General features: G+C 38.8%; 1 protein-coding gene across 4 annotated transcripts in view; it reads left to right on the top strand.

Annotated features, from left to right (window-relative positions):
• Positions 1-16832, top strand: part of anne (anne boleyn) — a 125847-nt gene that overhangs the window by 51234 nt on the left and 57781 nt on the right. For all 4 annotated transcript variants that reach the window (XM_068355418.1, XM_068355419.1, XM_068355416.1 and 1 more), the window contains 3 exons: positions 11085-11221; positions 11395-11492; positions 12247-12402. In XM_068355418.1, coding sequence (XP_068211519.1) covers positions 11085-11221; positions 11395-11492; positions 12247-12402 — 391 coding nt within the window. The remainder of the gene's footprint in view (positions 1-11084; positions 11222-11394; positions 11493-12246; positions 12403-16832) is intronic.

The raw sequence follows: 16832 nt of genomic DNA, 5'->3' as shown, positions 1-16832 counted from the left end.
CCCTATTTTGTCTAACCTAACCACTCAAGGATATCTGAGTGGCTCTTCTAACTTCCTTCTTTTGCTGGTTAAATTGATGTAGAATATGATTGTTTTGATCTCCTGGGGAAAAGATAATAAACTCTTTTGAGTCTAAATAATTAGTTTCTTTGTGTAATTTTATATCTAATTCCCTAAAGATTCAATTGAAAATTTGCTTCAATAGACATTTTGTTATCCTTTATTTAATCCCATCATTTTTATTTTACTCGTGCCACCAACTAGCCTTCTCTCATTCTTATTTCTCTTGATGTTTTAATGTCTTTATGAAGCTCAACTATTATTCCTTTTATATCATTATACATGTTTATAATTTTGCTTCCTTATGTTAACAAACTTGGCCAATGATTTGTGGGATGGTAAAAAGTGTGGTGAGCTCTTATTTCTTTTGGTCCAAAGTTGACAGAAAGTTCTAATGTATTTTTCTCCTGTATCCAAAACGACAACCTACCTGTTATTGTAGTATGATCTTGTTAATTTGTACTACAGTCTCAGTTGTTGTGATCTTGGTAGCTTTTCTATGTCCTGCGTTGGTTTATTGATCTCCTAACTGGCTTTTCGTCGAATGGGTTATTACTTTGGGATAGGTCTAAGGCAGTATATATTAGGTTTGAACCACCTATCATTAGGTGGCCTGCCAGGCCATAAGTCTAAAATTCCTTGAATTAATTGATTAGGTCATTATAGGGACAGCCAGACATAAGTATACTACTGTATGCTTTCAATGCTAGAGACTAGATGCTAGTATGCAGGATGAGATGGAAAAAATACAGAGAAAAATAATATTGAGATGGTTAGTGATGAAAAAGGGTCATTATAATCTGTAGAGATCTGAACACTGCAGTAAAAAATTTAAAGGGTGTGAAAGATGCTGGAAACCATTAGCCACTAAATAACTTCCCAAGCAGACAGCCTTATTATCTGTAGTTTATGGAGATAGGAAACACAGTGCTGTAGTTGTAGATGGTTCTTAGTAAAATTGTCAAGTAAAGCTGAATAAGAGTCAGCTGCTCAACAACTAGAAGGTCTTTAACCGGGTTATGGGTCAATTTTTATTCAAACACGGTCAGTGGGACGCTGGTTCCTTCAATAGTTTTCAGATTTATAGAATGACCTGTCAAAATATCCATGTAGATGCTATATATATATATGAAAGCCATTGATTTTAGCTCATAAACAGCATAGTATTGGTACCAAAGAGTGTGTAGATCCATATGTGTGCTGTAGAACATACAATTTAAATTTTCCTTATATTCTAGTTTTCTTTGATTTTAAGATATTCTAAGTTTATTACTTGAATGAATCTTTAACCAAAGTTCAGAAAATATGAAACAATATCTTTAGCTCTTTTTAAGTTGCAGATCAATTTGTATTGCAAGAAAAATACTTAATAAACAACAGTTTATGTATGTTTACATATTTTAAATGTTACTGAAGAAAATTTACAAATGTTTATATGTTAGGAAACATAATTGAATTTTAAAATTATTATTATTAGTGTTATTTAGTACAGTATAACGTTCATTGCTTATATATCAAGTTCCCATACCACATGCTTAATTTCATTCAAATTAATTTTGTTAATTCATTATTACTGTGAGTCAAGCATCTATGGCTCTGCAAAATATAAACCTCTAACATTAATATATTCTTTATTACCTAGTTGTGATAAAAAAAAAAAAAAACAATATCTGACTAGCTGCTGAAATGGGACTCTTCTATCTGGGAACTGACCTAATATCATTTATATTTCTAGCTTATAAATGACTCAGTTTTGTATATTTAAAAAAAACACAATTTGTATTAAGTTTTTAGTATTTCTTGCTTGAATTTATTTTCATTGACGCAAATATCTATTTTGGTCCTCATATTGTCATTATTTTTTTTCACTTAATTTTTCGAGTCATTAGAATCACTAGTGTTTAGATTTTTGTGATGCTGTTGCATATACAGTACACGAGTATCAGTGGGTTTTAGTGTAGGTATTTGTTTTCATATATTTCCATGCCTTTTTTTTTTAGACTTTGTTAACTGTGAGTGCGGAGTTTGTATGGTACGAATACGTACCATCCTGATATATTTTATTATTATTTTTGTTATGAGTAGTAATTTTATTCTTTTATAGTAATGCAATTGTGTAGTCCTTACTCAGAACCTGCACAGGAATTATCACATTCATTTTGTTTTTATTGTTTGGACTATGAATACATCTTATTAGGGTTTGCCTTTAAGTTGTTTCTGATTTCAAAATAATTTGATGCTTTAGACCATACTTCCTGAAGTACAGTATTGTATCCAAGATTTTGGTAGCACAGGATTTATTTAAAGTGTATTGCAATGCTGGCTACACCGCCCACATACAAACATCACCAGCATTGCATCAGCCCACAGTACACAGTCACCTACCACCATCTTAAACACATTCTCTTGAGTCCTTTCAAATTAAACACTGTACTTTTCACCAAGGAATTGTTCTCCATTCTTTCTTGAAGACCAAACCATTTTTAAAACTCTTCTTTCATGTTTTATGCATTTCTAGTGCAGGGTGTCAAAGAGTGAAAGCGTAGAACAGCTGAGGTAAAATTATATTTTCAACTTAAATCTCTTACTTTTTGCTTATTTTAGCAGCTATTTAGTCATGATATGTCCTTATTTTCAAGTTGTTCAAGCTAGGAAAAGTTAGGGGTTTGCATTGAACTAGGTAATACTGTGTTTTAAACTTTGTTTTTTTCAATATTTAACTTAGCCGGTGATTATATAGCTGCAACTCTGTTGCCCGACAGACAACTCTACGGTAAAAACTCGCCAGCGATCGCTACACAGGTTGCGGGTGTGCCCAACAGCGCCATCTGTCGTCCAGATACCCAGTACTCAATGTAAACAAAGACTCAATTTTCTCTCTGTCGAGCTATCGACAAGACGTACTTACTCGCTGTTGCTAAACTGGAGTTTTTTCACAACTAATTGGTGAAGTACTTTATTCTAGTTTTGAGCTTTCGCTGTGCAGGGTTTCTCTTCACACAAATCCTTGAACTCTTTTTGATAACGGATTCTTTATTGATGACTTTTTGATAGTTTTTTGAATTTCCCTTTGACCAATTCAAAATGGCTGACCCTTCACAAGTCCCAAAATTTAGGAAGTGCAATGCTAGGGACTGTTCAAGGCGTCTTCCGAAGGCTTCTATCGACCCTCACACTGTTTGTTCCAATTGTCGGGATAAAACCTGTCAATTGGAAGATCGGTGTGAGGAGTGCGTTGGGCTTTCGGAATTCGATTTTATCGAATTCCAAAAGCATACACGTAGGCTAGAGAGAGATAGAGTTAGGAGAAGTTCTTCTCGTTCTGTTGATATATCCTCTCCTCATGCCCCACAACCTATTCCTTCCCCTGTAGTGGTTGCTCCTAACCCCCCTCCTGGCACTCAGGAACCTTCGATGGCTGATATGATGCGTGCCATCCAGGCTCTGGGTGAGAGAGTTGAGTCCCTTGCTAGTGACCGTAATCAGCTCATGGCGGATGTGAAGGAGCTTAAGTGCAAAAGTGCAGTGGGAAGTGCTAAAGTGCCGAGTGATAGTGTTGTGGATAGTGTTGCGCTTGAGGGTTCTTCTGTTCGTGCCTGTCGTCCTCCTAGTCCGGGACCTCTTGCAAGCTCCCAAGTCCAGGGGAGAAGCAATGTCGTACGACAAATGGGTTCGAGAGGCTTTAATCAGCGAACAGACGTTCCCTCCGTGGTATCGGGCGTATCTACCCAAGATCGCTCCTACCTAACTAAGACGAGAGAGCCCATTTATACCTCGTCTTCGGAAGGTGTTTCTCGCAAGAAACCCTGGACCAAGGTCTCACGACCGTTAAAACGCAAGTCGGTCCCTTCAGCGCAAGTCCAACGGCCCGGTTGTAGCCACTGGGTCAGTTCGGACTCGCTGCCGTCATCCGATGACTGCTCACCGCCTAAGAGAGGCAAAGCGGTACCGCTTCAGACAGTAACACCGTCTGTCGCTGCACCTGCTCCCGTAGACCCTAAGTGGTCTCTACTGCAAGTCATGCAGTCAAAACTGACGTCTCTTATGCAGGACTTTCGTGCGGAGAAGGTTGCTGCCGCACCAGCTAGTGCAGTACCTAACCTACAACCTTCCACACGATCGGTTGTGCGTCCTGTGGACGCTGAGGTAACCTTCTCACGCACACCAGTTGAGAGAGTTCCGCCACCCATGCGTTCCAGTGTGATCTGCCAGCCGCATGTTGACGTTAAGCGACGCACGGAGGTCTCCGTTGACGTTCGGGAGGTTCAACAACCGTCAGAGTTGCTTTGTTTTGACGCGGTGCGTCAACCTCCGCATCCCAGTGTGCTTTCCACTGCGCACCCACATCAGTCCAGACAGGCTGGAGTAGACGCTGTGCGTCCCCGCGCTGCCATGGTTGTTGCCAGCTCACAGACTGGGCAGCAGTTCCATGACGTTGCGTCCGGCTCAGTCACGCATGCACCCGTGCGACCGGACTCAGCGAAAAAGCCGTTACCCACTCCGTTGCCGTTTCCTCATCAGTTATCGGATGAGGGACTTTCTCATGATGATGTTGCTGCACACATAGATGAACCACAATCTGAATTGGACGAGCCTAAGTCTACTCAACCCTCTTTGGACTTTAGGAAAGTTTTGGCCATTTTCAAAGAGATGTTTCCGGACCAGTTTGTTTCTGTGGCTCCTCGTTCTCCTCCGTCAGAGTTTGTGTTAGGCATGCCGTCTACCACTCCTGCCTTTACTAGACTCGTCCTCGCACGCTCGTCCAAGAGAGCTTTGCGGGTGATAGGAGAATGGTTGCATTCCAAGAAGAGTTTAGGGAAGACAGCCTTTACGTTTCCCCCTGCTAGACTCTCTTCTAGATCGAGCGTCTGGTATGCCACGGGAGAAGTTCTCGGCTTGGGAGTTCCTGCCTCTGCCCAGGGCGACTTCTCAAGCCTCGTAGACTCTCCCCGCCGCCTTGCCATGAGACGCTCAAAGATATGTTGGTCATCTTCGGACCTGGACCACCTTTTGAAAGGTATCTTTAGGGCCTTCGAAGTTTTTAACTTCTTAGACTGGTGTCTAGGAGCCCTAAGCAGAAAGATCTCTCCGACAGAGAAAGAGACTTCCTTGCTCATTATGTCCTGCATGGACAAGGCCGTACGTGTTGGGTCTAATGAGCTTGCTGCATCATTTGTGTCCGGAGTCCTTAAAAAGCGTGAAAACCTATGCTCATTCCTTTCAGCTGGAGTTACACCGTGCCAGAGATCCGAGCTTCTTTTTGCTCCTCTTTCCAAGTGCCTTTTTCCAGAAGACCTGATTAAGGAAATAGCCGCTTCATTGATACAGAAGGACACTCACGATCTTGTTGCGTCCTCCGCTCGCAAAGCTACCCCTTTGCCTACCTTGTCAGCTAGACCAAGGATGGACACTCCAGCGTCCCGTTTTATTCCGCCCTTTCGTGGCAGAGCCTCCAGCAGAGGAGGTGCTCGTGCCGAAGGGAAACGTGGAAAGAAGAAAGGAACCAAGTCCTTTAAGGGCAGAGTCTGACTGCCAGCTTCTTCAGACAGCAGTGGGAGCCAGACTCAAGAACTTCTGGCAGACCTGGGAAAAGAGAGGCGCAGATGCACAATCTGTGAAGTTGCTCAGAGAGGGGTACAAGATCCCGTTTGTACGGAAACCCCCTCTAACAACGTCTCCCATCGATCTCTCTCCCAGGTACAGAGAGGAAGACAAGAGACAAGCCTTGAAACGGGAGGTGTCTCTTTTACTAGAGAAGGGAGCGGTGGTCAGAGTCTCGGACCTTCAATCTCCGGGATTCTACAACCGACTCTTCTTGGTGTCAAAGAAGACAGGAGGGTGGAGGCCGGTGCTAGACGTCAGTGCTCTGAATGTCTTTGTCACAAAGCAGACGTTCTCCATGGAGACCACAAAGTCAGTCTTAGCAGCGGTCAGAAGGGAAGACTGGATGGTCTCTTTAGACCTAAGGGACGCCTACTTCCACGTCCCCATCCACCCGGACTCCCAACCTTTTCTGAGATTCGTTTTCGTAAAGGTTGTCTACCAGTTTCAAGCCCTATGCTTTGGCCTAAGCACAGCTCCTCTTGTGTTTACGAGGCTGATGAGGAATGTAGCCAAATTCCTTCATTTAGCGGACATCCGAGCCTCCCTCTATTTGGACGACTGGCTTCTCAGAGCTTCTTCCAGTCGTCGCTGTCTGAAGGATCTAAAGTGGACTCTAGATCTGACCAAGGAATTGGGTCTCCTTGTCAATATGGAAAAGTCACAACTGGTCCCATCCCAAACTATTGTGTATTTAGGGATGGAGATTCACAGTCTAGCTTTTCGGGCTTTTCCGTCGGCCCCCAGAACAAGCCAAGCCCAGTTATGCATCCAGAACATGCTGAAGAAGGAACGATGTTCAGTCAGGACGTGGATGAGTCTGATAGGGACGCTATCATCCCTGGAACAGTTTGTGTCATTAGGAAGACTACACCTCCGTCCTCTTCAATACCACCTAGCATTTCACTGGAAAAAGGACAAGACGCTAGAAGCGGTCTCGATCCCCATTTCCGAGAAGATGAAGTCTTGCCTGACTTGGTGGAAGGACAGTATCAGCCTAAGAGAGGGTCTTCCCCTGGCTGTTCAGACTCCCAACCACGTTCTCTTCTCGGACGCTTCGGACGTAGGCTGGGGCGCGACATTAGACGGTCGGGAATGTTCGGGACTATGGAACTCGAGTCAAAGGATAATGCATATCAACTGCAAGGAGCTACTGGCAGTACATCTGGCCTTGAAAAGCTAAAGGTCTCTCCTTCAAGGCAAAGTGGTGGAAGTGAACTCGGACAACACCACGGCCTTGGCGTACATCTCCAAGCAAGGAGGGACCCACTCACTGACGTTGTACGAGATCGCAAGGGACCTGCTCATCTGGTCAAAAGGTCAAAACATATCACTAGTAACGAGGTTCATCCAAGGCAACTTGAATGTCATGGCAGATTGTCTCAGTCGGAAGGGGCAAGTAATTCCAACAGAATGGACCCTCCACAAGGATGTATGCAAGAGTCTTTGGGCCACTTGGGGCCAACCAACCATAGATCTCTTTTCAACCTCGATGACCAAGAGGCTCCCAATATATTGCTCACCAATCCCGGACCCAGCAGCAATACATATAGATGCCTTTCTCCTAGATTGGTCGCATCTAGATCTATACGCATTCCCACCGTTCAAGATTGTCAACAAGGTACTGCAGAAGTTCGCCTCTCACGAAGGGACAAGGTTGACGCTAGTTGCTCCCCTCTGGCCCACGAGAGAATGGTTCACCGAGGTACTTCGATGGCTAGTAGACGTTCCCAGAAGTCTTCCTCTAAGGGTGGACCTTCTACGTCAGCCACACGTAAAGAAGGTACACCAAAGCCTCCACGCTCTTCGTCTGACTGCCTTCAGACTATCGAAAGACTCTCGAGAGCTAGAGGCTTTTCGAAGGAGGCAGCCAGTGCGATTGCTAGAGCAAGGAGAACATCCACCCTTAGAGTCTACCAATCGAAGTGGGAAGTCTTCCGAAACTGGTGCAAGTCAGTATCTGTATCCTCGACCAGTACCTCTGTAGCTCAAATAGCTGACTTTCTCTTATACCTGAGAAAAGAACGATCACTTTCAGCTCCCACTATCAAGGGCTACAGAAGCATGTTGGCATCGGTCTTCCGGCATAGAGGCTTAGATCTTTCCAACAATAAAGATCTACAGGACCTCCTTAAGTCTTTTGAGACCACGAAGGAGCGTCGTTTGGTTACACCTGGTTGGAATTTAGACGTGGTACTAAGATTCCTCATGTCAGACAGGTTTGAGCCGCTTACAATCAGCCTCCATGAAAGATCTCACCTTAAAGACACTTTTCCTGGTATGCTTAGCCACAGCTAAAAGAGTCGGTGAGATTCATGCCTTCAGCAAGAACATCGGATTTTCATCTGAAAAAGCTACATGTTCACTACAACTTGGTTTTCTAGCCAAAAATGAGCTACCTTCTCGACCTTGGCCGAAATCGTTCGATATTCCCAGCTTATCGAATATGGTAGGCAATGAACTAGAAAGAGTCTTATGCCCTGTGAGAGCTCTTAAGTTCTATTTAAAACGAACTAAACCTTTACGAAGCCTATCTGAAGCTTTATGGTGTTCAGTTAAGAAACCATCTTTGCCTATGTCAAAGAATGCTTTATCCTATTTTATCAGACTGTTAATACGAGAAGCTCATTCCCATCTGAGTGAGGAAGACCAAGCATTGCTGAAGGTAAGGACACACGAAGTTAGAGCTGTCGCAACTTCCGTGGCCTTTAAGCAAAATAGATCTCTGCGAAGTATAATGGATGCAACCTATTGGAGAAGCAAGTCAGTGTTTGCGTCTTTTTATCTAAAGGATGTCCAGTCTCTTTACGAGGACTGCTACACACTGGGACCATTCGTAGCAGCGAGTGCAGTAGTGGGTGAGGGCTCAACCACTACAATTCCCTAATTCCATACCCTTTTAATCTTTCTCTTGAAATGTTTTTATTGTTGTTTTGTGGGTTGTCCGGAAGGCTAAGAAGCCTTTCGCATCCTGGTTGATTTGGCGGGTGGTCAAAATCATTTCTTGAGAGCGCCTAGATTAGGGGTTTTGATGAGGTCCTGTTGTATGGGTTGCAACCCTTGATACTTCAGATCCTAGGGGTCGATCAGCATCCTAAGAGGATCGCGAGGCTCCGTAAGGAAGACGTACTTAAAAGGCAGAGTAATTGTTCAAGTCGACTTCCTTACCAGGTACCTATTTATTTTGTTTTTGTTATTTTGATAACTTCTAAAATGAAATAAAAACTCTTAGCTCATAAAAGTGTAAACATATATTGCTGGTCTCTACCCACCCCCCTGGGTGTGAATCAGCTATATAATCACCGGCTAAGTTAAATATTGAAAAATGTTATTTTGATAATAAAATAAATTTTTGAATATACTTACCCGGTGATTATAAATTAAAGGACCCTCCCTTCCTCCCCAATAGAGACGCAGTGGGACGAGGAGAAAATTGAGTCTTTGTTTACATTGAGTACTGGGTATCTGGACGACAGATGGCGCTGTTGGGCACACCCGCAACCTGTGTAGCGATCGCTGGCGAGTTTTTACCGTAGAGTTGTCTGTCGGGCAACAGAGTTGCAGCTATATAATCACCGGGTAAGTATATTCAAAAATCTATTTTATTATCAAAATAACATTTCAAACTGTAATACTCTGGTGAGTAATTGTTTGATGAAAAAAAATATTGGTTAATGCTGTATTCATTTCACATGTTAGACATTAATTTTAAACTTGTTGTACAACATGCTTTTCTTCCTGAACTAAACCATGATATTGGTGTAAGTATATGTATGTTTATAGTTTCTTCATGTTGATTATAATTGTTATCTTGTTTGTATGAGTTGAATTTTCCTATGTTACACTACTTAAATGTCAGAAGCCTTTTTATACTATACCTTAATTTTACAATTGATGGTTGCTCATCATTGAAGTTACAATTGGTAAATTAATTTAAATAACAAGAATGTAAAGTTAACAAAGAATAGTGCTAAAGTTGTTATCATTTCAGCAAATTATCCCATGCCTATATAATATCCAGCTCTGTTTACTGTCATTCTAAATATAAACTCTGGTGAACTTTTAGATTGGGTGATATTAAAACATCTAATTAACATTTAGGTATGGATAGTATTTTTGCATGTAGTGTAAGTGAAAGCATAATGTATACCCAAGCTTCCCTTTTTACATAAGCTACATATTGTACATATCCTTTTAACATATATTAAAATTCCTGTAATATCAACACATGGAGAGCTTATTGCAGCTTCATTAACATCTTATGAATATTGGAGAGAGATAATATGTAATTGTAAGGACTTGCTAGAGGAATTAGGGACTATATTATGTAATGTATGTATATGAATTTAATCAGGTCCACTCTGATAAAAATTTAAAAGGTGTGCTTAAATTTTAGGGAATATACTTATGGCATGACAGATCTTTCAGCTTCTAGAGGGAAGACAATTAAATCATATGTGAAGACATTGTTGACTTCAAGAGGTACTTTAAATTTGAAACTATGTCTAGAGCATTTGCAAAGAACTCTAGCATTTTTGGGACATTCCTAGCATCTTCAAGTAGACTGATGCAGTTATGTGACGATCTTCATTCTTATCGCCTTGATTAGTGCTCACCTTCATGTCCCAAACTGCCTTATGTATGAGAGGACAAATGGTTTAATGGAAAAGGATACTGGAGAAAATTATTAACTACACAAAGTACCCACAGTAAATAGAAGGATAGACAAAGTAATTCAGTCACAAGATTCCTAGGCTTCAATCAATTAACCTTTGGTAATTTGGGTGTCAACAAAGAAATCAGTCACCATATTAGTGGTGCTAGGAATGGCCTAGTCACACCAGAGCTTGAGCCACATAATAAAACTGTTATGTTAGATTTGTGATACTGTGTTGGTACATATTTTTTTGGGTGCACAAAATTGATTTAATTGCTTTTGTCAGTAGCTGACTGATAAGACTGTCAGCACTATACAGTAGTAACAATTTGCATTTATACAAAATCCTGGACTGTATAGAATAGATAGTTTGCATTATACTGTATTATTTCTATTATATTTAGAATAATTTAACCCTATCTAACTAGAAGGAAGAGATTATTTACAATGAATCATTAGAAGTATAATTTTTTTTTGTTTGCAGTTTTCATGCATTTCTTATATACCTTTATTTTTCAATGATTCTTTTGTGTTTTGTTTGAAATGTTAGTTAGGCTTTTATGATAGTCTTAAATGTAATTCTAACTGGATAAAATACTGACAATATTATAAACTTAGGCTCAAAGTACTGTGCTGAATACTAAATGCTGTACTGTATTAGTTATCTTGTAGTAAAGTACATAACTTTAATTTGTTAAATTGGCCCCCTCAAATTGATATGCAACACCATAGTTTGTTTGTAAACATCTTTGCATCTAACTTTCAGCTATGAACGGGAGTACAGTGTGCTAAATAGTGGGACCAATGATGGCGGTGATGGATGTGTTCCAGATGGGCAGCAGCTTTCTGATCTAAGCCTTCCCTCCTCACTGGCTGTGCCAATGCAGTCAGGAGCAATTAAAGGTAATATAATCGATATCCCTTTGAGATACGCTTTTAAAGTATTGTTTATCCTTTCCTTTGCTGTGCGTGTTGTCAATTAGAAAAACTGATTATTGCATAAAAAGATTATGGTGTTTTATACTTAGAATTTTATATTTTGATTTTTACTGAAGTGCTAAATTTCAAATCCACAGAGGTTTCAAGTGTACGGGTTTTTTCATGTAAAAAAGTTTTATACTTGTGGGATCCTGACAACAAGTCTTTCTACAGACTTCCAGGTCTTGATTGTGGGGTAAGTTTTTATTTACTATTTCATTAGTTTTATACTCTCTGTTAACTTATAAAGTCTAAAACAATTATCAGTTAGTTGGTGCTATCATTGCCAGCCATCTCTCCAGTTCTAAAACAAGATCAGAAACTGTCATTAACACCAGTCATGATGATAGTAATGTACTGTTGTTTAAAAAAATAATGTAATATTCATTGAAGATTGTTTTCTTGTACTTTTATATGAATGTTTCATGAGTGCATAGTTGAAAGATTTATTGATACAATAAACTTTGAAATATTAATCTTGGGTCTTCACCAAGCAACTTCAGTACAAATTTTAAAGTGTTCGCTATGGCAGAATAACAAAACTACTTGACTTTCTCCCAGGATTTTTATTTATTTTCTTTGAATTTCAATTGAGACAGTTTCATGTTTTATACTTGAGAGATGAAGTGTTCAGTTAAGAATGTTTCTCTTCTTGAATAATAATTTGTTATTGATCCCATTATGTGTTTTTCCATCATTTCATAGGAAATAACCAAGAATAGCAGTTTACAAAAAGCCTCCAGTATTCTTTCATTATGCTAGTAAGCTACCAGTATGCAAAACATTTAAATATTAGCTACTGTACTTAATAAAATTGTGGTAAAAAAACAAAAAATCAGCTTTACTAGAAAAGAATGTGCACATATTTTTTTTTATTTTTTTTTGTAGAAATACTGTAAATGCCACTTGAATGCTTTCCCTGTCTTTTATTTTTCTTGAAATCTTTTCAGCAAACTGCACAAGAACTTCATTATTATAGGGGATTACCATGGACTGAGCAAGTACGGAGACGCATCATATACGGAGAGAATTCAATTAAGGTCCCAATTGTTCCAATACATCGCTTGCTTTTCCTCGAAGCACTTAATCCATTTTATATTTTTCAGGTAAGTTCTTTTCCAGGAGACTTTTTGTTTTACCAGAGGGTTTTAAGAATATCGACATTTTCGTATTTAGTGCACTGAAGTGATATTTATTAGTGAACCCTCGTTTATCGCGGTAGATAGGTTCCAGACCCGGCCGCGATAGGTGAAAATCTGCGCAGTAGTGACATCATATTTACCTATTTATTTAACATGTATATTCGGACTTTTAAAACCTTCCCTTGTACGTAGTACTGTTAACAAACTACCCTTTAATGTACAGAACACTTAATGCATGTACTACAGTACCCTAAACTAAAACAGGCACAAATATTAAAGGCGATTTTATATCGTGCGTTTCCTAAACACGCTAAAAAGCACGATAAAAAATGGCAACCAATGTTTTGTTTACGTTCATCTCTGATCATAATGAAGAAACAAACTCATTTAGTGTACACATATATGTATAGGTTAGTTTTTGCATCGATTATATTGATTACACAGTATGTTGATTTTGTTATTACCAATGTTTTACTTAATTTTTCTTAGGACTTCCAAATGAAATGTTTTTCTTTATGACGCCGCCTGAAACGACGGCGTCATAAAGTACTGTACGCTCAGTAAACAACCACGCTCAGAACAAACAAGGCATTTAACGCGCATGATGAAAGTGATAAATAATGATACAGTATTTACAGTAAAAGCATTTACAAAATATGTTACCTTACAAATATAATTTACCGTATCTATATAAAATCATACAGTACTGTACAGTACATATTGTACGTAGCAAAGCAGGAAAACAATTTTTGAGAGAGAGAGAGAGAGAGAGAGAGAGAGAGGAGAGAGAGAGAGAGAGAGAGAGAGAGAGAGAGAGAGAGCCTTACCTTACCTTATTGCCTTATTTTTTGTTTGGGTTCCCCAGGTCCCTCAGTGTGAGGCACCTCGTATATCCACCAGAGAGTTGCTAATACATCTTCCGGTGTATTTTGCATCTTCCAGTCTTGGATGGTCTGGGATGCATCTTAGGTATTTATCGAGCTTATTTTTAAACGCATCTACGCTCACTCCTGATATGTTTCTTAGATGAGCTGGCAGCACATTAAATAGTCGCTGCATTATCGATGCTGGTGCGTAGTGGATTAATGTCCTGTGCGCCTTTCTCAGTTTACCTGGAATGCTTTTTGGCACTATTAATCTACCTCGCTTGCTCTTTCTGATACTTTAAGCTCCATGATGTTTTCAGCAATTCCTTCTATTTGCTTCCATGCTTGTATTATCATGTAGCGTTCTCTTCTCCTTTCTAGACTGTATAGTTTTAAAAATTGCAGTCTTTCCCAGTAATCAAGGTCCTTAACTTCTTCTATTCTAGCAGTATAGGACCTTTGTACACTCTCTATTTGCGCATTATCCTTTTGGTAGTGTGGGTACCATATCACATTGCAGTACTCGAGTGTACTACGCACATAAGTTTTGTAAAGCATAATCATGTGTTCAGCTTTTCTTGTTTTAAAGTGTCTGAATAACATTCCCATTTTTGCTTTACATTTAGCCAACAGTGTTGCTATTTGGTCGTTGCATAACATATTCCTATTTAAAATTACACCAAGGTCTTTAATTGCTTCCTTGTTTGTGATTGTCTCATTATTAGGTCCTTTGTATGCATACACCATTCCTTCTCTGTTTCCATAATTTATTGATTCGAATTTATCGGAGTTAAATACCATCCTATTTATCTCCGCCCATTCATATATTTTGTTTAGATCTCTTTGTAGTGAGTTCCTATCTTCATCACAAGTAATTTCTCTACTTATTCTTGTGTCATCGGCGAAACTTCTCACTACGGAGTTTTCAACATCACAGTCTATGTCTGAGATCATAATAACAAATAGCAGTGCAGCTAATACCGTACCTTGGGGCACACCAGATATTACCTGAGCTTCATCTGATTTCTCGTCATTTGCAACCACTATCTGTTTTCTGTTTTGCAGGAATTCTTTTACCCATTTTCCTATCTTTCCCACAATATTATGCTTTCTCATTTTTTTCTCCAATATGTTATGGTCTACCTTGTCAAAGGCTTTTGCAAAATCTAGATAGATCACATCTGTGTCTTTTTCATTTATCATATTATTGTATATGTTTTCATAGTGAGCTATCAGTTGGGTCTGTGTACTTTTTCCAGGTACGAAACCGTGTTGACCCATATTGAACAAATTATTTTGACCAAATGGTTCATTATTTTCTTTTTTATTACCCTCTCATACACTTTCATAATATGTGATGTTAGACTAACAGGTCTATAATTGCTTGCCTCTAGTCTTGATCCACTTTTGAAGATAGGGGTTATATAAGCTAATTTATGTTTAACATATATCTCGCTCATATCTATACTCTGTCTTAGCAGTATTGCAAGTGGCTTCGCGATAGTGTTTGCAGTTTTTTTTAACAAAATCGCTGGAACTCCATCTGGTCCGGCTGCCGATCCATTTTTAATTTCGTTTATAGCCGTGACAATATCTGCTTCATTAATATCTATATCCGTTAGATATTCAACATTTTCTTCTCTCATTTCTGTTTCATTACTCTCATTCGCAATTCTTGGCGTGAACTCACTCTTATATTTTTCTGCTAATATGTTGCATATTTCCTTTTTTTCATTCGTTAGCCGTCCTTCAATTCTTAGAGGGCCTATTTCTATTCTCCTTTTATTCATCTTTTTGCATAGGAGTAAAGTACTTTGGGGTTTTCTTTTTATATTTTGAAGTGTCCTTTCTTCTAAGTCCCTTTTTTCATTTTCTTTCGACTGTATAATCTTTTGTTCTGCATTTTCTATCTTACATTTTATTTCCCTCATTTTCCACACATTTTTTTCTTTTGCAAGATTTTTCTTCCACTTTTTAATTTTCTGAAATAGATTCTTCTGTCTCTTGGTATGCACGTCTTTTGTTTATTGTTTTTTTTCGGTACATATTTTTCAACAATTTTCTCCAGTATTTTGTACAGTATATCCGTATTTACCTGTATATTATCACTTATAAATACATTTTTCCATTCTTTATTCAGTTCTTCATTTATTTCTGACCATTTTATATTCTTACTGTAAAAGTTATATTTTCCATATCCTTCCCAAAGTTTTGTGCTTTTATTAATTCTGTGATCACTTGCTTTGGAATGAACTATCAATTCTATGACATTGTGGTCTGAAATTCCTGTGTTATACACTATTATTTCTTTAACATAGTTCACCTCATTCACAAATACTAGATCTAGGACATTTTCCTTTCTTGTTGGAATGTGGTTTATTTGTTGCATATTATGTTCTAATAGCATATCTTGAAGCTTTTCAAATTGCCTCTTATCTTCTGCGCTACTATTACTATCTTTTTTATATGTATACATACAACCACTTTCTTCTATCCGTTCTTTCCAATCCACGAAAGGAAAGTTAAAATCTCCGGATAGGAGTATATTCCAGTCTTTATGGTTTCTACATATATCATCTATTTTTTCTATTATTATGTCAAACTCCTTAGTGTTTGGGGGTCTGTAAACTACAATATTCATTAGTTTTTCAAATTCAAATTCTACCGCAATCAATTCACATTCTGTGTTGCTGTATTTTTCACATACTTTTCCTTGATTTATGTCTCTTCCATATATTGCGGTTCCCCCTTGATTCCTATTTTTTCTGTCTGATCTATAAGTTTGGAAACCCTTTATCTGGTCATCACTGCCAGTCTCTTGGGAATACCATGTTTCACTTATATTTAATATATCTATTTTTTGAATTTGGGTTAGTTCTTCTAAGAACTCTATTTTCCTTTTAGAGTTACTCGTGACTAAACCCTGTGCATTCATTACTATTATGGTTTGTGTTTCATCCCCATTATTTTAATATTGGTAATAATATGGATTCTCCCATGCTTCCTTCCTGTTCTGATATGATGTTCTTTTCTTCATTTCCCCGGAATTCTGCCATTAAAAAATCCAACTTTTCTATTATATTTGCTCTTTCGCCTTCATATTTATTTGTGTGTGTATACCTGCAACTTTCCCCATATCTGCACCAACCCCTGGCATTATAGATGCATTCTTTGTAGTTGGGCTCTAAATGTGCAGGTTTGGGTTGAAAGCCCTCATATCTTGGGGCTCTTGGTTCAAAGCGCGGGTATATACACGGAGAGAGAGAGAGAGAGAGAGAGAGAGAGAGAGAGAGAGAGAGAGAGAGAGAGAGAGAGAGAGAGAGATTGTTTTACGTACGTAAATGTAAATTTTAAACAAAAAAAATATGATAGGTTACAACATGTAGACTTTTAAAACCTTCCCTTTAACTTAATGCATACAGTACTAAACTATAAAACAGGCACAAATATTAAAATGTTAGAATATTAAAGTAAAAAATAAAGATTGTTACTGTACTCACCACGAAAGAAGTTGAAGAAAAACTTGAA

Source organism: Palaemon carinicauda, chromosome 31 (genome assembly GCF_036898095.1).
Source record: "Palaemon carinicauda isolate YSFRI2023 chromosome 31, ASM3689809v2, whole genome shotgun sequence".
NCBI classification, from domain to species: Eukaryota; Metazoa; Arthropoda; class Malacostraca; order Decapoda; family Palaemonidae; genus Palaemon; species Palaemon carinicauda.
Note: the sequence above shows the minus strand (reverse complement) of the source record. Positions and strands in the feature narration are given on the sequence as shown.